The sequence below is a fragment of the Perognathus longimembris genome, chromosome 26, assembly GCF_023159225.1.
Source record: "Perognathus longimembris pacificus isolate PPM17 chromosome 26, ASM2315922v1, whole genome shotgun sequence".
In the NCBI taxonomy this organism is placed as follows: Eukaryota; Metazoa; Chordata; class Mammalia; order Rodentia; family Heteromyidae; genus Perognathus; species Perognathus longimembris.
The window spans coordinates 968,497-990,262 of NC_063186.1; the positions used below are offsets into that span (position 1 = coordinate 968,497).

General features: G+C 45.2%; 1 protein-coding gene across 1 annotated transcript; it reads right to left on the reverse strand.

The window, feature by feature from the left end:
- Positions 1-693: 693 nt before the first annotated feature.
- Cpb1 (carboxypeptidase B1) lies at positions 694-21,551 on the reverse strand. The gene is made up of 11 exons (XM_048334614.1): positions 21,478-21,551; positions 21,302-21,377; positions 16,678-16,802; positions 11,167-11,266; positions 10,972-11,073; positions 10,042-10,143; positions 9,372-9,482; positions 9,197-9,287; positions 8,269-8,471; positions 1,404-1,488; positions 694-1,060 (listed from the first exon to the last, which is right to left on the reverse strand). The coding sequence occupies exons 1-11, from the start codon at positions 21,546-21,548 to the stop codon at positions 873-875; spliced, it is 1,254 nt and encodes a 417-aa protein (XP_048190571.1). The 5' UTR covers positions 21,549-21,551; the 3' UTR covers positions 694-872.
- Between the last annotated feature and the right edge of the window lie 215 nt (positions 21,552-21,766).

Consider the following 21,766-nt stretch of genomic DNA (forward strand, 5'->3'; position numbering starts at 1 on the left):
TGCCGCGGACACCTTGACATCCCAGTGGTTGCAGCATTCTTGTGCCAGGCCCTGAACACAGCCTCCAGGCTCTGCCGGTCGTGGGCCTTATCTCCACCCAGGCTTACACACGCCTGTCTCCCCTCATGTCCCCAAGGCCCATCTCATGGGCTTTATTCTGAAGAGCCCCAGGCCCGAAGGGGGAGCCCACTAGGTGTAGCTCATGAAGAACGATTTCTTCCTGAGATTTCCTGGGGGCCCTTCTTTCCTCTTCTCATGACATGGTCATTCTCTCTCCAGTCTACTTCACACTCACCTGCCTGGTGTGAGGTGAGTAGCTGGTTATTAAATATTTCTTATTTATTTAATGTCTGTCTGCTCTAATGGTCCACACACCTCATGAGGGCAGAAGTACTACCATTTTTTTTAATTGTCTTGAATCCCTAACAAAATTCTTGGCATGTAGTAGACAGCCCACTGAATGAGCTGACGTAGGAGCCAAACCAAGACAGTCCTTTACTCTCCTTTCCATGTCTTGATTACGAGGCTGTCCTCACATCTGGTTTACTCTGATGTATTGACCAACCCCTCAAAGGCTTTAGCTCCTCAACAACTGACCACATCATCTCCGAGGATCCCCTTGCTTGTTTATTCACAGCTCCCCCTTGCCCCGCCCCACCGTCAGACGCAGACACTATGCCTTGTTTTCCAGGTACAGCGATTCACTTTTATTATCACCAGTTTAAAAAGACCCAAGTAGTTTAATAGACCCAGAAGCTTAAGAAAAGAAAGATTAGGAAGTATACAACCTTCATTCAGCCCCATGGAGATGAGAATTCAGGATAGAGAGAAGTGGACAGATCATCGTACAGTGGGCTACCCGGCACTCGTGGCTAGTATGGGTTATTGAGGACATAGTTGGCGATGTACTTGACAGCAAGCATGGTCTCCTCACAGGTCGGGCGGATCTGAGACTCAGGAAGTGCAAAGCCGTATCTGCCTTTGTCCCGGAGTTCAAAGGTGAAGGAATATTTGATCCCCTCATCGTAAGCCCAGTCATCAGAGCCGCCAGCGGCAGGGTCTGAAATAAGCAGAAAGTAGAAGGGGGGAAAAACAATAACTATAAGTCCAGAGATTTAAAAACGTGCTATTTTCCTCTTTGTAATGACAATGCATTTCCTTCTGCAAAGTATTAGAGGAGGATAACTTTCTAGTCAACCCCAAACCAAAGGGTACCCATGTTTCATTTTGAAGAATGAGTCCAGTGTTAGCCCACAAAACAGATCCGAACAGGGCATTTCTTGACTAGAAAAATGATTACATGACTCATAAAAACCAGTGGGAGGTTAAGCCTTGTCTTCTAAGTGTTTAGAGCACTAGCTGGCCCCAAAGCCCCTGGTTTCCTGGCTGAAGGTAAGACTCACAGATTGTTGTAGCTCCGGGGCCATAGGTGTATTTGGTGCCATGCAGGGAGGCGAGTTCCTTCACCGCAGCCTTCGCCAAGGCATTCTGCAAAAAACCAGTGGGAAGTGAAGATGCAGGACACGTGCTGCCATCAGAGGGACCCAGACCTGCTCTTGCTAAGCAGACCTGGTGCTTGGCCTGAGCGTGCACACGCGAACACTCAGTTCCACGTGTGCGCGAGGATGTCTGCTGGAAGACACGGGCTCCCGGCCCATCCACACCCAGCCTGACTACAGACGCACTTGGAAAGCCCAGCTTGATTCGCCTGCCTGGGGAACACTGGTTTGAAAATCCGACAGTCTACTATAGGAGAATTATCTGGGAATCGTTCTGGCTTTGTGACTTGCTATAGTTCGGACATTGGCACCGTATTTGCTTCTTGTTCATCTGCCTGGGGATGCGCCAGGCAACCGATGAGTAAGAACCATTTAATCTTCACAAAGGAGCAACTTTCCTAACGCCCCATTCCAATTTCAAACCTAGTTTCACAGAGTCAAAAGCACAAGGTCATGTCCTTAAGATCTCAAGAATTTCAGCTCCCGAATGGTTACTACTTCCTTGATGAATTAGAACATTTACAAAGCTATAAAATGTTAAGCCATGCATGTCTGTTCTGGTCCACTGATGTGATGCAGTTAGATTCCTGGAACTATCTTCTCCTGTTGGAGTTTTAGATCCATAACTTGAAAGGCTTAGAGTTCCTTCTCTTGGTTTCCAAGTAGATAATGAGATGTGCTTTCTCCTCTTCCAGAGAAGCCTTCTGCAGGCTTTTCTTTCCTTTCTTTTTCCTCTTTTAAGTTGTGAAGTATTATTAATATTATATTATTATTACTAGCATTGAGGCCTGAACTCTGGGTTCATACTCTTGTTCATTGCTGGTACTCTATCATTTGAGTCATGCCTCCAGTCTGAGCATTTTCCCTATTAATTGGAGGTAGTGTCTAAGACATTTCTGCCTGGGCTAGCTTTGAACTGTGATCTTCCAGGTCTTAGCCTCCTCAGTAGCTGGGGGCGTGAGCCACTGGCAGTTAGCTGCGAATCTTTTTTTTTTTTTAAATTAGTAGAGAGTATAGTTCTCTAGGATTAATTACAAATGTGTAAAGTTCCACATGTGGAAGTTTGCAGACCTGAAATGTTACAAAGAACAGTAAGATGGATTTGATAGTCACTGTTGGCATCTGTTGACTCGTGCTCATTGTCCAAGTTCCTGAACATATCTGTTGGTATTATGTAATCTCTAAATTTCCAGACCAAACCACAGGCCTGCTTGTGATCTATTATCTTTTTGGAGTAATCAATTCATCGGTCAAGTCACACTTCCCTGAAGGCCGCCCACACGTGTTGGGTTTGCCTTCCTTGAGCCGCAGTCTGGGCGCATGAAAGGACACCAGCGCTTCTAAACCTTCATAGGTATTTGTTTTCTGGAAGCAACTGTTCTGTGTCTGGTGTGATATCTAAAGAATCAGGTCAGAAGGCTGTGATTTTTCTCCAGTCATGGTGCATGCTGAGTTAACATCTCGGTCTTTGTCCTCCTGGGCCTGGTTATGTTCATGTCTTTATGTCAACCTCTTCTTCTAAGAGTCATCTCGCTGGCTGGACCATCTTCCACAGCTCTTCTGCCCCCTCTTTGTGCAGGAAGAGTCGTGGCCATGGCCCAGTGGTCCTTCCTTCCCTCCCAAGCCATGCGTGGGCCCAGTTCCTTCCGAGCTGGGTGTCCTTGAGCTTCAAGATGCCTTCCTCTCTGGGGCCTCTTCTCCCCTTTGCTTCTAGGGGGAGTTTCCATTGTTCTTTCAGATTTACTTGTCAGATGGCAGCATCACCTCGTTGTCTTTGTGAATCCACTCCCCATTCTTCTTAAGAGCGTAAGCGCCCCACTCCTCAGAGGGGGCTCACGCGTCAGTTAGTCTCTGTGCTGTGACCCGCTGCTTTTACATCTACGTCTATTAGAAGATGACTTCTTTGCAGGAAGGGGCTCCCTGTAATAAGGTCTCACAGTGTCGTTCAGGTTGGCCTTGAACCTGTAATTCTTCTGACCCAGCCTCCTAGGTACACACCGTGGTGTCCAGGGTGGACATACAGGCCGCACCCTCAGAAGCCACACAGCAGGTGGCCGCGTCCTCCCCTGTGGGTGATGTGGGTCGGGTCAGGCTTTGTGAAGGCTCAACCGTGACCCTTCCTGGGCAGAGGCAGGGGAGGGCAACGAGGACTCCGTGGTCCCCCCACGCCAGGCACCCATGCGCTTCGCTTTTTCCATTAATTAGAAAACAAGTTTCTGGGCCTTTCCTCGGAGCCCCTCCAAAGCCAGAAGAAGAAGAAAGAAAATCAGAACAGACCATCATCAACTAAAATATCATATTTTAAATTCCAATCATCTTAACAACAACAACAAATAATATCCCAGAACCAGTATGAGTCTTTTATTTTTAAGAGTTCACGTAATTTCAGAAATGTTGTTCATTTATCTTTGCTACATTATCGCTCCATATTTCATCACCACAGAATCTTCTAGCAGAATGGAACGCCACGGAGGGCAGTTCGCTCAGTGGGAATGTTCCTGTATTTCGCTGGAGCGAGATGACGCCCCAGCCAGGAACCACAGACTAGAAGGTGGTTCTACTATTGCTCAGGTGTGAGAGAACTAGGCAGCTCCTTTCCCCTGTGTGCTTTTATAAAAAGGAAGCAAAGCAGTAGAAAATCCAAGAAGTACCAACCCCGCAGACATCCTTGGCTATGTCGGAGACGCCTGCTACTCCAGGAACAAGTCTCCCATTTCTCGCTAAGTTGGTTCGAAATGAAAACTAACATTTACATAAAACCTATGCCTTACAAAGAGCTGGGTATTTTTATCTCCATTTTACAGATAAAAGACCCCAAATTTGGAGAGGATGACAGAATGTGCTGAGGGGCACACAGCCCTGCGAATGGCGGACTTCAGCCAGCTCCTTCCTTCTTTAAACCTCGTGCTCTTTCTGACTTTTCCTCGTGGCCTTCAGATACTTCAAAAGCCTCATCTGTCACTGGAGCTGGTTTACCCCATTGTGAAGAACAGAAGGGAGCTAAATATAAACCAGCCTCACAGGAAACTTTGCTCTCAGTCAAGGCCAAACATGGCCAGCCTTTATTAATCCTTAGATATGAATTTCCTATCACATCTTATGCATGTCCTCTTTTGTCATCTATCTCCTTAAAAAGAGGCCTTGGTCCTAGGGCAAAAGACAGAGAGAGTCTAAAATGTCACATGTGGCTCAAAGCCTAGGAGACAAAGGAGAGAGTGGTGTAATGTTTGCCCGGGTCTGGCCTTCAGGGGCCTGGAGAGATGAATGAGCAGAGGCTGGCCTTTTCCAGTGGCCCGAGTTTCCAGGTAACATGTGACAAAGAAGCCCCCGACGATGACAGTGCACTGACCCCCCTACCTTCTGTCACCAGGCCAGCATCGGGACAGGGGCCACCTTTTCTAATCTTGCACCATCTATTATTACAGACAAAACAAAAGACCCCCGCTGAGGCTGAGCTGTAGCACAGGAGAAGGCCTTGACTTCAGAACAGAGTTTCTAACTTGAAGTTCCAAGTGTAACCATGCCATGACAAAGCCTCAAAATGATCTTGAACTGCAACTTCCTTCCTCTGTCCTGCAAGCGTGTGTGGCTTACACCGAGGGTCAAGTTTCCTCGGGTGGAGCTGTCGCAGAAGAAGCGCTCAGAGACTACGAGCGGGCGAGAGGAGGAGCAAGCCCTGGGGCCTGGAAAAGCCAGCCGTGGCTTAGAAAATGGCAGGCCGGGGATGAGAAGAGTTGAGGCAGCCTTTGGCCTAGGATGGCGGGGTGCTCAGCGGAGCCCAGAGGAGTGTGGGAACACACCCTCCTGATGGAGACCAGATTCCTCCCCCGGCTGATCCACTGACATAGTTTCCAGCTCCTTAAAAATTCAAGCCTGCAATCGCAGACTTTTCTGTTTGTTTTTGGTAGAAATGGTGTTCATTCCAAATAACACTTAAATGTGGACACGGTATAGTGGGATCTGCCAGGCTCTGGCGCTGGAGAGTTGGAGAACGTCGGATTCTATTTTTGAGAAGGGTGTAAGGTCCAGTGGGAGCTTTGGGTCAGGAATGTAACTGTGTTGTTCTTATCTTTGTTCAGAGCAGAGTTTCTCAACCTTGGCCCTCTTGGCATTTTGGCTGGAGTATTCTATGGTGTGTGTGTGTGTGTGTGTGTGTGTGTGTGTGTGTGTGTGTGTGCATGTGTGCGCATGTGCGTGAGCACACATGGGAAGACAGCCTGTAAGTGCAGGGTATTTTATTGGCATCTCATAGCCTCTGCTCACAGCATGTGCTTCTAACATGTTCTCTAGGGGAGAGAGGGGTCACAGAGCAAAATAAATTAGTTGGAAGTAAAATAAGCTGAAAGATAGACTATGGAGGCTGCAAGTTTATCTAGGGAAGAGGATTTAACAAGAAGACAGCGGGATGGAAAGGTATGTCTTCACTGAGGACGTCACAGTGTGCCTGAAGCACCTCTGCTGGGCCAGGCCTTGCTAGACTACCGCTTTACCAGTAGGGGTGCCAGCCTCAGCAGAAAATGCAGGGTGCTGCCTTACACGCAGATCTCAAGTGGAGTGAGAACAGTTGCTCCAGTGGAAGTCGGACCCAGGAAATATTTGGGATGTACTCTCGGTAAAAATTATTTCTTTGCTGCTGGACCCCATTATTTGTACTTCACTGGCTTTTTTTCTCTGACTCGGAACAAATCCCACCTCTTCTGTCATCCAATAGCTTCTGCACGCATGACCATCATCCTCTCTTGAATTTCTGCAGCTGTGTATAATTACAGACCACCCAGCTGAGCACAAAGGCTCACGCCTGTACTCCTAGCTCCTTGGGAGGCTGAGATCTGAAGGATCCTTGTTCAAGGCCAGCCCAGGCAGAGTGTTCATGAGATTGTGTTTGAATTCATAGCTGGGTGCAGTTGCGTGAGCCTAATACATGGAGGTTGAAATCTGGAGGATTATGGCTTCAGGCGAGTCCAGGCAAAAAGTGAGACCCTCATCTTAAGAATACCAGAGTGGCTGGGCTCCACTGGCTCACACCTATAATCCCAGCTGCTTAAGAGGCTGGGATCTGAACACTGCTGTTCAAAGCCAGCCCCGGCAAGAAAGTCTGTGAGACTCTTATCTCCAATAAACTACTCAGAAAAATCCAGGAATGGTGCCATGGTTCAAGTGCTAGAGTGCTAGCCTTGAGCATGAACAGGCTCAGGGGCAGTGCCTAAGCCCTGAGTTCAAGTTCCAGGACCAGCAAAAAAACAAACAAAAATAAAACCAGAAACAGAAAAACCCTGAAAGGTTCTCCACAGAGCACTGCCACATAAATGCAAACAAGCTGAGTCACCCTACTCAGGACATGTGCACTGGGCCCATGAAACCCACAAACTGACTTTGGGTTTTAGTTATTTTTCCTGGATAAAATGCCCTGAGGAGTTAGCAAAACAGATTTACCAGATCCTAAAGGCAGGGCTTGATTCCTTTCCGGCAATAACTTGGGAGACTTCAAAAGTACTCCAGATGCTTGGTTACAGTTCTTTGCAGCCAGTGGAAATGAAGCAATGGCTTCACTACATGGCTTTAACCTCCTGTCCTGTGGTAGTTAGGTATTTAGGACAGAAGTCAGCGTGGGCCACGCCCATCTTTTGTCCAGTAGGACTGGGGACCCACACAGATAGCACAACTGGAAAACCAAACATTTAATGCTTCTGACTAAGTATGACTTTTGTTTTTTTTTTGGGGGGGGAGGGGGTATATAGATAGGAAAAACGGCAAGTATTTTTTTGAAATAATAAGAAAAAATCAACCCAGCCAACTATTAGCCATCAGTGTTCTAGGAGACTGGATTGTTTATCTGTTTTGTTCCTTTTCTCTCAACATATTTACAGCATTACATGTTTAGTTGATCTCTGAAAGAGGGAATCTGAAACTGCAAAACAACAATTTCCAGTTTTTAAAGTTTCTGGGTTTCCAAGTTCATGCATTTAGGTGAGCCAAATGTTTATGTCATTGTCTAGGTGGAATTCTCTCTCTCCCTCTCTCTGGTGTAATTCAAATGATTTAAATCTTGTGCTTACTCTTTTAGATGATTGCACTCAACTTCTGGCAGCCAGATGTTTCATAAAGCTTAGAAAAAATATGAAGGATACAATCATGCTCTTAAAATCATTTATGCGTTGATAATTGTTAATATGAACTGTTATAAAATTTGTAAGATGGAAGCACTCACAGGACAGTATCTTGATTGTCCAACAAGACTGCCGGTGTTTTCAGTCAAAGATACTTAGGGTATCTTTGAAGTATTTCCTAAATGTAGAAAGACTGGGTTTACAATAGATTTGCTGAGCAGTGTTAAGATCTTAGGCTGAGCCAGAGCCAGGTTACCAGATAAAACAACTTCCTAATGATACTCATCATGTTCTTCAGTGCCATTCCAGCTCCCACAACCAGATAAAACTGGCCAAATCTAGTGATCACACCCCAAATGCAGAAGAAACAATCCCTTGGGTTTGTACTGACAGGAAGCCAGAGGAAAAGCAACTGTCGCCATTTTGAAGGTTAGCAGGTAAACCACACCTGCGATAGTCTCCACATCAAAGTCTTCTAGCCAGTCTATCCAGCTCACTCCAGGTTCCTTGTAAATCCATTGTTCCAGTTTTTGCTTTTACTACCCACCCCCCAACATCAATATAGGAGCAGGAACTTGCAGAAATTGTTCTTACAATTTTTTTTTTTCAAGATTAGTACAAGAAATCCAGCATGGCCTCCTGGGGCCACCTCCTCCACTCACCAGCTCCTTGTTGTTCTCAGGCAGCAGGTAGTCATAGGAGTAAGGGTAGAGCAGCAGCTGTGAGTAGGAGTGGATGGTCAGGTACGCTTTGATGGAGGAGCGCTTGCTGCGGATGAAATCCGCCAGGGCCTTGGTCTCCTTCTCAGATTCTGGAGCAGGTCCACAGTAAGTGTCAGAACAGGGGCTTCGAGAAGCTCCAATTTCTTGCAAAAAAATATATATATATATAGTTAGTTATGGCCAATGATCACCTCCTGACCTGCTTGCTCCTGGGAGATGTTTTGATATTCCACGATTCCAAAGGAGGAAGTTAAATATCGTGAAAATTATTTTCTTAGGAGCTCTTCCCACCATTCTGCTTTATGAACATACTATAAGGCATGGACACATCACCTCACCAGTTCTCGATGATATAATTTAAAAAAACTGCACATGAATTCGCTCTTATGCCTAGGTGGTATTATACAACAAAATCAACATGGCATTAACATGTGAATAAGTAGGGTTAACATAGTATCTATGCTATAACCATTCTATTTTTTGGGGGGGGGGGAGTAGGGGAGTAGTGGTGGTATAGGGGCTTGAACTCAGTGCCTTACACTCTCTCTGGGTTTGCTTTCATGGCTGGTGTTCTACTCCTTGAACCACGACTTCAGTCCTGCTTTCGGCTGGCTATGTTAGTCATGGAATCTAGCAAGCTTTTCTGCTTGGCTGGTCTCAAAATGCACTCCTGTGGGTCCCAGCCTCTGGAGTAGCTAGGGTGACAGGGGTGAGCCACTTGTGCCTAGTGCCACACTCATCCTTCGTTGGATTGCAGTTCTCCTTAAATAATGATGTGAGTTGTGGGGTCCAGCTGTGTCTTGGAGCATATCCCACAGTGGGGAGGACTAGGTCTGCCTGCTCCCTCGAAGGTCAGCCCGACACTCACTGCACCATCCAGCATTGAAGTTTCTGTTGGGGTCGACACCAGCACAGGAAGATCCAGCCTGGACAGAGCGGGTCTTCCTCCACATGCGGTCCTGGGGCGGGGTGGCGCGGTTAGGACAAGTGTCATGGGGCGTAGCGGGAACCCTGCTAGCCCTTCTTGGGACTGGCCCGCATACCTTGGTCCAGGTGTAGACGTAGCCGTCGATGTTGACCACAGGCAGGACATAGAAGTCCAGCTCGTCCAGAAGTGAGGTCATTTGGATCTCTTTTCTGTAGGTGCGCACAGCCTGTGAATGATTCATAAAGGGGAAACTCAAGGAAATACTAGGCCACTGAGACCTACGGAGACTGGATAGATGTTGACTGTGCTGTCATGGTCATTGCTGTGGCTTTCTGAAGGCGGTTTTGTGTTTTTGATCGTCTTTCATACAGATTGTTACCATAATTCTGCAAGGAGGTTGTTTTTCTTTCCCTTCTGTTTATTTATTAAATCATCTATTGATATCAGCATGGACTCATGGATATATAGAAACTCGAGTTTTGTATTTTATCAAGAGATAACGATCAAGTATGTGGTTTATTTTTTAAGCGACCAGCCCACCTTACTGGCTATCTGCCTGTTCTCCAAGGGGAAGGAAGTTCTGGTGAGTGGAATTTAAAATAAATAGAATTTCCCAACTGTTTTAAAAGCTCCATTGGCAGAAGTTGAAACTATTTCCTAAAAACAAGAGCTTGGAATTACAGATTCCTTCCTGTATTGTTTCCTCTTATTTTAACCAGGTTGTTAGGAATCAATTGAAACAAAAACATACTTTTTACCTTTCTTTTTCCATCCTGCATACTGACCTCTCTTACAAACCACTGGCAAAATGCAGGAGAAATCCACTCTCTTGCATGGAATCCGCAGTCTATGAAGATAGCTGGCTTATTGGGTTTAGCTTTGCCGACCTGTCACAAGTAAAGGAAAAGAGAAGGTGTGGTTGACGTTCCCTATTCTGCTGGGCCCTGGGCTAATCAGGTAAAACTCGGCTCCAGGAAATGGTCTCTCCTAAGATTAAGTTAAAACATAAACCTGCACGGTATGTTCTTACCCCTAGAAACTCGCCATGTTTCCACAGAGAGCTTACAGGGCCGTTTATTATTTTTATTAAGCTTGACAAGCTCATATTTTCAGAAGACGCCTGATTACCCTGCCTAATTGTACTCACGTGAAGGTTATTTTTAGCTGCCATTATTAGGTGACATGACCGAGACAACTGGATGAGTAATTACAAGTAATCATGATTGTTGTTAATCTCACAAAGATTTTTCCTTCTCCCCACCTATTTCTCATCTCTTCATTCCCTTCATTAGAATTACATGACAAAAGTGACATTAAATGCCGATAGAAGCAAATCGCTGGTCTGCTTTGTAATGCCGGATAGATGTGAAGTTTATGGACCTCTTTGGTAAATGGATTTGCCACGACAGCTGGGAGAGAGAGATTTCATCGAGGTAGACCAGATGATTTACGTCGCTCACAGGAATGTGCCTAAATTTATAGGACTTCTCTTATTTTATTGCATTTTCCTTTTGAATAAATCAAAGTAATGATTTTTTTAAAATCCACATGTGATAAAAAGAAGCTGAGTGGGGGGGGTCTACTTGGGGGTTAGAGGCAGGAAAAGAGTTATGATAACTTTTGGAATAAGCATATCTGTGAAGCAGATGTTCATGCATGAGAATTCATTGATTTAAAGCTTCAGACAGCCCTGGGTCATGGTAAGCGATAATTACCTTGAGGAGGTACATGTTTCGTCCTTCAAAGGTGGTCCCAATGACACTACGAGAGACCAGGTCCGGGTTCTCGGCTTCCACTTGCTGAGTCCAAGCCTCTATCTACCAAAGGAAATGGGTTGCGGGTCAATGGCATATTGCTGGTGCAATTCCCAGAGGGGCGCTGACCATTTCCCATGCGCACGTGCACCATACCGTTTCCCAGTTGTTGTACTTGGTGTAGCTGTGTCCCGTGGCGCGGCCCAGGCTGTCCAGCTGAGCCTCCATCGCGTGTCTCAGGTTGTTGATCAGCACCCTGCATGGAACACAGTGGGTGTCAGAGCAGGGTAGGCACAAGTCCCCGGGGAGCACACCTGGAGTCTGAGAGCCACCACTGCCCGTGGCAGAGCTGAGCGTGGTCTCTAGGACGCCCTATGCTGTCCTCTGGCAAAAGGTTGGTTAGGCAGAAGAATACCAGGTTTTAAAGAACCTGTTTGTACTTTACCATTTGGCTGGCTTAAGTAATCCAACAACAGTTCTGAAACAAGGCGCTATGAAAACGGGTGACACACACGTGTGTGTGTGTGTGCATGCGCGTGCATGTGTGTCTTCATTTCCTGTTGCTACTTTGAGTGGAGAGTGTGGTGGGAAGGAACAAAATTTTATGAGCATCCATGTCCCCGATCACAGCCTTGAGAACATTACAGACAGAGGCCAGTTCTTGAGCGATTTCTCTTATGCACTGTCAAGCCTTGAAATGTTTTTATCAGGCACACAGAGAATTGCAGCTGCACATCAGAAGTCTGCTTTTCCTCTGCCTGCCCCAAGGGCAGTCTGCTTAGGTCTGTCAGGGTCACCCTCTGAGCCTCCCTCCAAGTTGTCTTTCCATTTGGTGAACGTGGGACTGATCTCCAGTCTGTCTATGGAAAAGATGCAATAAATTAATGCTAAATGGCATCTGCTTCCTGGGAAAGTCTGTCCCAGTAACTTAACTGTATTAAGGTGGTATTAAGAGAATAAAAAGGAGAAATCTTCGAGAAATGTGTTGTTTGGAAAGAGAAAAAAAAAAGTTTTTTTCTGAACAGCCACCAATACTTCATTAATGCATTCATTTTTGGTGGCAGCTTAAAATACCTCCAACAGCGGCTTCAAGCAACATGGCTTTGTTATTTTACAGTTCTGGAGGTTACATGTCTAACATAAATCTCACTGGGCTGGAAATCATCAGAGATGCACAGCTTCTGGAGACCCGTGGAGGATCCGGTACCCTCTGGGTCTTTGCAGCTCCTGGGTTCAGGGCTGTGGTCTTCCCCATTTCCAAAGCCAGCAAGTGACTTAAGTCCTTCTCACCTCTAATTGCTCTGACTTCTCCCCCGTCTCTGGCTTGTGTGGTTCCTTGGGTGTCCCTGGAGAGTCCAGGACAGTCTTCTATGTGATGTCGGCTTGTTAGGAAGGTTAAGCCACCTATTAATCTTGTTCCTCTTTGTGACAGATCTAACCTATTTTGTCACTTGGGGGAGTAGGCTGTAGACATTTGGGGAGGGCATCATTTTTCCTGCAGTAGTTTGGGATGATGATTGCACATGCTTTAGTTATTTTCAGCACACATGATGGTAGGGGATTAGGAATCTAATCGTGGAAGGAAGAGATGGAATCCTGACTTTTAGGAACCAACAGATGAAGGGCTTTGTTTGGCTCAGATTTACAAGTTGGCTTCAGAAAATTGGCTTTACTTTCTGGAATATAATTTCATAATTTTAGAGTAGGAGCCTTTGAACAGAGGATATTCAATTCCTTTTCAATTCTAAAATGCAGTGCTGATTCAGATCCATGGGTTGTGGTCATTTATGGGATTTTTTTTAACTACTTACTACCTTTTAAACTCTAAAGAAAGGTGGAAGGACCCAGGCCTAAAGAAAGGATAGTTTAGGAAAATGACTTTTAAGAAACAAACAAAACAAGCCAGAGAGAGAGAGAGAGAGAGAGAGAGAGAGAGAGAGAGAGAGAGAGAGAGAGAGAGAGAGAGAGAGAGACCCTGAAAACTTTAAAAAAGAATATCAACCATTGAGCTTCACCCCCGACCCTATAAACTTTGACTTTAGCAAGCTTTCCAGTGTCAGCTAGCACACAGAATATGTAGGTCATATGTCTCCTCGCTTGGTACACAGAGGGAAGATGTCACAAGTTAATTACTCACACAGCACAGCCTCCAGGCATGCAGTCGGCAGCTGTGTGTGAGGCCATCCCGGTGGCCAGCTCAGCTCTCAGGAGCCAGCTCTGTGGGTGAGAGGCGCCCGGGAGCCTATCCACTTCCTCACCTACACCCAGCCCTCAAGTTCAAGTTATCTAGGGGGAAGCAATGGCTGCAAGGCTGGCGTTATTGTCATCAAAGAAGACACATTCCGCGAGATTTATTACCGTGCTAAATATTTAGCGGCTTCATCAAGAACCAGGATAAAGAAGTACAATAAAATAGCTAATTTTCGGACGACAGCCAGGAGTGAAAGCATCCTGTAGTCACTTGTGGAAGCACATCAGGATGAGCTTGAACTGTGACACTGACCCCCCGAAGGCAGGGAATTGACCCCAGACGATTATTTCCTGCCCTTAGGATGATCTCATTTTATTAACTATAGGACAAAACACTATTAAACACTATTAAAAATACTATTACTAAATAATGAGCTACTCTGTAGAAGATTAAAACAATGCCTCTTAGTGTAATGAGGACAGTGTTGCAGCTCCAAAATACGGAGATAGACACATATGTTTAATAATTTTATATGCTCCTTTTAGAGTGTTATCTTTTTCTTTTCTTTTCTTTTTTAACCTTGCAAGCAAATTAGATAAGCATGACTTCCAGCAAAGCAAGGAGTGCAACGTCTGAGTAGGAACAAGACACAGTTCAGTTTTTTCCCCCTTTGAGATTCTGGGAAATGGAGTTTTTGACTACTTCTTTTGTAACCATTGCTATCCAAAGATGTTTTCTTATGTGACTTTGAAATATGCAGGAAAAAAAAAAAGATGCTCCAGGCAGCGAGAAAGACAATCTCTCCCTGGATCAGGTAGGACAAATGCAATCTTCTTTTTTTAAAATTTTCAACAGAGGGCTATCCACCAAAGATTTGCATCTACTTAGCTTCAGCCATAGGCTGAAGATTTACACTTTCCCATCCCCACCCGAGTATAACCTAGCAAGTCAAACTATCGTCACCTTTTTCTTTTTACACACATAAAAAACCCAACATTTTTTGGGGGGGATAATTTAGGATGTGACCAAAAGTGACCAAAAGTGCTGTGTGATAGAGTCATGGTCAAGAGAAGAATTAGAACAGTGAGAGAATCTGAAAAGCTCTTTGGGTATGACTGGGCAGTGTTTGGCTCCTGCTGTATAGAAACACAACTGCAAATTCCTGCCAGCAGGAAACTGACTAAATACAAATTAGTTGCCTTACGAAGTAGTAATGGGACTCACAGGGACTACTTGCAGCCCCAGTCAAGGATATTGCTGAAATGCTTCTCTGGGATTTCAGGGGATTTATTATTACTTAATATTTAGAAAATTACACACTACAAATGTGCTCCATAGTGAACAGAGAAGGGAAAATGAACAAGACCTTAGCTCCCCAGGGAACACCCTATGTTCTGGATGAGACAACATTCAACATTTATCTACAACTCCCAAGAAGTTTACCACTGAAAAAGGGAAGTGAGGGGTGGAGGCCTGGCTCAGGTGGTAGAGCGCCTGCCAATGAGCAGAAGTGTCAGTCAGATACCAAGTCCTGGTCTCAAACAAGTAAAAAAAAAAGAAGAAATATAAAGGGGGTGGGAATAAGTTTTCTATCTGATATTGTGGCTGGAAGTTGAGAGGTAGATTGGAAATCAAGTCACTGTTTTGAGACCAGAATGGAATGAGGACATGGTTTAGGCTACGAGTTGATGATCTTCCTTTTTGTATTTTCTCAAAACATACTAAAGTCTTGCTTATGTGGTGGGGAATTGTTGGGTAACACATTTTGAGCTTCTTTCACCAAGCCTCCTAAAGGCTAGGATTTCAGAACTTCTTGCTAGGTTATGGGAAGAGCAAAATGTCACACAAGTCTTAATCCCATTTTGGAATTTGAGAGGTTATGTTTTTGTTGTAAAAGGGCAGTTCTCAGGTCACATTTGAGCACTTCCCTCTGGCAGGATGGGGAGCTGAGCTACACAAGGCACTAGTCACGTCTTTCTCCTCCTTGTGCAACAGTAACCCGAGCAGCATCTGCCGTGGTGGCAGTACTAGTTGAAAATTATTTACATCTTGTTTACTTTTCATGCTGGCCATGGCTGATTTTGTGAATGGCCTGGCGCGTGGCTTTGTTTTCCGGGTGAGGAAGGGGGAAGTTCAGAAAGGCTAAGCTCCAGAGCCGCCAGTTCGTGGAGCGGGGACAGGAATAGGCACGTTTGTTCCCTCAGCATTTGCTCATTGCATTGTGCCAGGTTGCTTCTGGTGCTGGCACAGATTGTTCAGGTCTGACACCTGCCCTGACACAGGCATGATTATTTTTTGTCTGTTTTTTTAGATGTAAAAAAAAAAAAAACCAATAGAACAGCTCTAGTATGAAAAGGCTGTAGGTCCTAGTTTCACGAGGCATGTGGAGAACTGTGAATGTGGTGGGGAATTGCTGAGCGGACATTTCAGCCTTCAGAGCTCTGCTCTGGGGGTCCCCTCATGGAGAAGGACCTCAGCTTCGTCCTAAAAACCTCGCCCCTCCTCCTTCCACGAAACGCCTCTGGGTCAGTGCCTTCTCTCCCCCCTAGAAGCCTGTGGGCACATGGTCTGTCCTCTGCCTAGAATGTGGCTTGTCCTGGTTTTTGGTGAACTACTACTCATCTTTTAGTCCTCATCGGAAGTCTCGTTTTGTAGGCCATCCCTCCTCTACCCCTGAGTATCTTCTGTTGCCCTCCATCTCCAGCTGCCTGCCCTTCCTAACACCTTTTATTGCAAACCCTTATTTAAATTTTTCTTCTTCCAAGGCAGGGGCCATTACCTCCCCTATCTTTCTCACTATTTGCTATGTGTAAAAAGTTGATATCTGTTTGTTGGACCAACAACTGACCCAACTTAGGGGAACACTTTGACCTTACAGGACCTGGATGGACCAGGAGACATAGGATGATCAACGTAGCCAACTGTAGGCTTTTTGTGTAGCCAGTGTAGGCTTTTTGGGAGCCATATTATTATTATTATTATTATTATTACTTGGCTTCCTCTCTCCATGCTTTCTTTACCACTGGAGGTAATGGGGATAGGTTGGGAGAAAAGCCATTCAGATTGTCTCTAGCTTTGTTATTAAGCTAAAGAGACCTCCTGGCTCACAGTAGGTCCAACCCATCATCTGCAACAAGGGTCTGATCAGATCAGAGGGGAAAACTGTGCTGACAGCAACACCCCTTGGCTGACCTGCACACTATGCATTACTCATAAAGTAGGAACAGGTTGAGTATCTGGCTGAAGAGCTGAGGCTTAAGAGTCAAAACCATTTTCATTAGAGCAGTAACTGCTCGCAAAATCCAATGGGACAGGAGTCTTCAAGATTTGGGATCCAGGGTCTTGCTTGTGTGGCCCTGGTCTCTTTGTACGCAGAACATGGTCTTGTACCATTTTTGTTTTTTAAGCCTTTCCAGACTAATTCTAGCTTAGATAACAGGGGAGAGAATGGCAACAGCCGTACAATATCCACTTACTCGTACTGCAGCTCATTCTGCCCCAGGAAGTCCTCCACCATGGCTGAGTCTTCCGTTTTGACATGGAAGTCAATCGAGCTGTGAGGTTTGACTTGTGTGGCTGAATCTGGCTTCCAGAAGTCAATCTGAATAAAACCCAAAGTACGGTATATCAGACTTCCACAATTCAGGGCGAGGATTACCACCTGAGCACACGTTACTGCTCTATTCCACCAAGGTATTTTCGAAATAAAATTACCCATGAAATCACTTTTAAAATATCTCCCCTTGAGCGAACAAGGTCAGGACCAAGCAATTAAATGTCAATAAAAATGTCCACAAATACATACACACCCTTAATTATCAGCAAGCCTGAAGAATGTATAATTATTCCCCACAATACTGTAGCATTCTGTAACTGCTCTCCTGTACTTATTGATTTCCTACTTGTTTGTGATAACAGTCTTTGCCGTAATAGATAAATGTGTGGAATGAATGATAATGAATTAACTATAGACAAGAAATAGTGGAGAGAAATTAAGCTTTTCCATTTCTTTTCAATGGCCCTGTAATTGCATGTGTATCTTAGAGATTACTTCTGTGGAAGTTTTAATGATATAGCGAGTCTTATAAGGGTGTGCTTTCCCACTTCTTCTTGTGCAGAGGAGAGGTCGTGAAGCCTGGGATGGCCCACACAGGGTGTCTTTCTATAGATTGCTCCTATGTTTTGCCAGCCTCTAGATTTGTGAATTAACCTCAGGTTGGGAATATGACTAGTGGCGAATGTTGAGGATCATTGCTTGGGAACTCAAAAGAGACTTAGGGCAGACTTAAGAACTAGTACCATAGACACTGAGGAGATAAGCTCTGATGATCCCACACCTGTGTGGGATCCAGTACCCCGTGTCATGTCCTGGTTACCTTCAGACCACTGTAGAAGTCCATTGGGCATTGAGCCATGGGTCAAGGCCATTGACAATGCTGGAACCCAGAAGGGAAGAACATGGGTTCCCACTGCAAAGGATTCCAGAAGATAGTGTGTGAGGTGTCGCAGAGGGATTGAAGGAGGCATTGGTAGCTGGGTAAGGATGAAGAGAGAACTCAGAATGTGACCTAGTGGGACAAGGTTGAGAGGGAAAAGACAGGCGCTGAGTGACAGTGGAAGGGGTACAAAGGCATGCCATGGTAAGGACAGAGAAAGTAGGGGCTGTGACAGGTTTTGGCTAGCCAAAGTTGCAAAGAGAAGAGCAAAGAAGATAAATACATGGGAGGAGAAAGTAAGCTCTGGATTTATAGTGCTCGTAAGTGCCTGTCATCCAAGTTGCCTGGGAGAGACTGGGATGGTTTTATCCACCTCTCCAATCTCAGGAAGAATTTCCTTTTTTATTGGAAAGGGAGGCACCCTCTTTTCTAGGCTTTATTTCACACAGCAGGGAGGAAGTTGGTTGGGATGGCTGCAGCGATGAGGATGAAGGCAGACATCATGAGAAATCACACCTGAAACCTGGGATGGATATCTCCAGTAAGAGAAGTAGTGCTGCCTGGATTGCAAGGAGAGAAAAATAGGGAGATGAATATGGAGAGTCTGTTGGAGGACAACAGGGGCACAAAACTCCTCCGTGTATCTGTGTTCAAAAGGACATGTTCAAAAGCTGGACGGAAGGACACATAGCCAAGGATGAATACAAAGCTGGCCTTGTGACCAGCTTATCAGGAAGGCTGTATCCCAGAATATACTGTGCACACAAGATTTCTGCAGGCAGTAAGAAGCTCTTTTTAAATCAAGGTGGAAAAACAATATGGAAAACAAACAAACAAACAAAAACACCATGCATCCTTCTGCTATGAGGTAGAGCCGTAGAGCCTGATGTCTGTCCTTTGAAACTCTGGCTTGGGTTTGTCTCTTCCAATAAGGAGTTGTGCGATTCCTTCTCCCTACTCCTCCTCTTGAAAGATGAAATTGCCATCAAAATAAACAAAGGATTATCACCATGATATTTAAGCAGAAATGTTGTGTGCTTAAAAAAAAAGATGGAGGTCAAATGTATTTGAAGCAATGGGTGACAACAATGGCATATTAAAAAAAAAAATCCCAGATCTAGCAAGGTGCTGGTGGCTCATGCCTGTAATCCTAGCTACTCAGGAGGCTGAGGTCTGAGGATCACAGTTTGAAGCCAGCAGGGCCGGAAAGTCAGTAAGACCCCAATTAACCACTAGAAAACAGGAAGTGGAGCTGTGGCTCAAAGTGGTTGAGCACTAGCAATGAGCAAAAAAAGCTTAGGGACAGTCCCTAGACCTCAAGTTCAAGCCGCAGGACTGACAGAAAAGAAACAACAAAAACCCCCAAACCCAATGTATAGTAACACTGAAAAACATATGTAGCTATTCCTATTTACATCCTTGCTCCTTTACTTATATCACATATGTCTTGTATTAATCACAACAACCTTGTAGTATTAGCATTGTTTTATAAAAGAGGAAGTGGAGACCTAGAGGCACCCAAGGCCAGGATAGCAGATTCTCTGCTTTTGGCCGCTGGAAAATGCTGAATTTAGATGAATGATAATAGACCCCTACAGATGCAATTGAAGTACTTTATCAGCAGCACTGGAAGAACCAGAGCTCAGAGGGAGGGCTAAGGGGGGAGCGGGGAGGGTTAGTCTGGGGTTCCATCAGTAGGAAAACAGGTGAACCCAGAAGCAGGGCTGGGACCAGGCATGGATTCCAGCAGAGCACCAGAGCACACTGGGAAGCAGGTGGGCTGTGCTGCCCGGGAAGGAAGCGTTGGCCTTTGGGAGCCAGCCTGGTTAAGCAAGAGTAAATCAGGCCCGATTAACCTCAGCTTCGGAAGAGACCACTAATCTGGCAGAACACCGAATCTTGATCTCAGTGATGTATTTGAGGAAGCCTGCATTCATGGTGGTTGTCTTTACAGGCCAGAAAATGGCACCCCACTAACCTAGGCAAGTCCTACAGAGAGGAGTTTAGTGACCTACCCAGTACTTCACATGGGGTCTGGCGCATGGGATCCTCCTGGCCGATGTGTGTTGACCAGGAGAACCACAAAGGAGGTCCCTTTTCCAGCCCGACCCCTAAATGAACGCTCATCAGTGACAAAGGTGGACGTTTATGCTTCTCGGACTGCTGGTGACTTGTTGATTCCAAGTTTAGGGTGGAGTTCTTTTCCCTGGATGAGAACTCCCAGAATTCTCAGCACACTCAAAACAGGGTATCTAGATAAAAGTTTTAACAGAACCCATGTAAGAATCCTGTGTTCCTGTAAAAAGAAAAGCAATTAGGCAAGCCCAGAAGGAGGGCTATCTCGTTTGCGGGTGGGAAGAGGAGTAACTTAACAGTGTTGATGGAACACGGGTGTGGTGTGATGGCTCAAAGTGTGAAAAGAACCTTGGGCCCCATTAATAAATGTCTGCTTTACAAACGAAGGCAATGGATGGCCCTGCAGCACGGATTCATCAGAGCACGCCTGGAGGCCCATCGTCGGTTCTGCTTGCTACGTCTTAAGGAAGAAATATAGATAGAAAGACTGAGCTGCACCCCGAGGTGACCAGAATGATCAAGAGTCTATCAGTGAGGGCTAAGAGAAATGGTGGAAGGACGGAGGAGAGGAATTTCAGAGGCAACAGAAGGTTTGGTACAGTGAGTGCTAATAAGTCAAAGCTAGATAAGGCAGCCTGCAGCTCAGTATCAAGAAGAAAGCCTATAGGATGATTTCTAAGGCAAATGGCTATTCTGAGAAGTGGTAATGTTGTGCCCGTGTGCCCGGAAGTGAGTAAACGGAGTCAACCTGGGACAGCACCCCGGCATGCCATTTTCCAGAAGGAATTCCTAGAGCTGAGTAGAAGGCAAAAATTGGTGACCAGCTATCTCAAAACTAAACGCGCAACATTTCCCCCCTTCCTCCACACCTTCAAAGGTAAAATCTGAACGCGAGATAGCCACCTAGGAAGCAGGAGACATCGTGCTGGCCTAATGCAGCCATTGATAGCGGGCAGTAGAACCCTGCTACACATTACATATATGATTTAAAATGTCAATTCTCACCCCGTAGATAATACCTTTTTTAAAGAGTAGCCTGCATAATTTCACTTTTGTAAAGCAAAAGTATGGAAATCATGCTCTTTCTTTTTCTCCTTCAAGTCACATCATTAAGGGGACCAGAATCAAGGTCATAAAAAACTCAAGCTGTTTGATTTGGAATGAAAGAAAATCAAAGGGAACAGATGATACATGGGTTGTGGAAATGAATGTGAAGTTGGACTAATGCCCAGTTTTTCAGTGATATCCACGCTGATCATTTTTCTCCCTTGCCTTAGAAGGGAAGTAACTGCCCACGAGATGGTATCTGACCTTCTGGAACAGACTCAAGTTGCCCAGTTGTTATACTGTCAGATCTTTTAAAGTTTGTATGGATCTATAACATGGGTTTATATAGGGCTATGGAAGTGTAAGCTCATCAGAGGAAAAAAAAGCCATGTGGTATCACATGCTGCCTGTTTTTCCATTCCTAGACACAGAAATGCTGTAGATCATATTTCACGTCATTCTTCCTTTGATGGACTCACCATGCAACCAAGTTTTAAAGTGGGTATGAAGTTAAGTCTGGGCTGTATAAAATTGTTCTTACCTGGTGGGCTCTGGCCAGCTCATGAATTAACTTGATGTGGTCTTCATCTTCGACACTGACACGGAAAACTTTATTGCTAAATGGTGATATACAAGAATAGAAAATTAAATTGGGTAATATACTCACATGTTGGGGGGAGCTATGAAAACTTGCTCTTCAAGGGACTTATTACATACCCTTCCAACTGCTCAACCGAAGAATGAGCAGACACCAAGGCCACACCCAACAGAACAAGTAACAGCCACATTGTCCTGACCAGGTCCTTCGGCTGAGCCAAGGGCCTGACAGCTTTTATAATCCAGAGCGTCCTTCCTCCCTTCTCCGTACTGGAAACAGGCCCTATCTGATCTTGATTAATTAGTTTCCTGGCACTGCTGTGTCAGGAGCTGTGTAAAGTCTTAGGGCATATCTCTCTCAACACCTGTGGAAACAGAGCAAATAGCGTCATGTTATATTTATCGGATT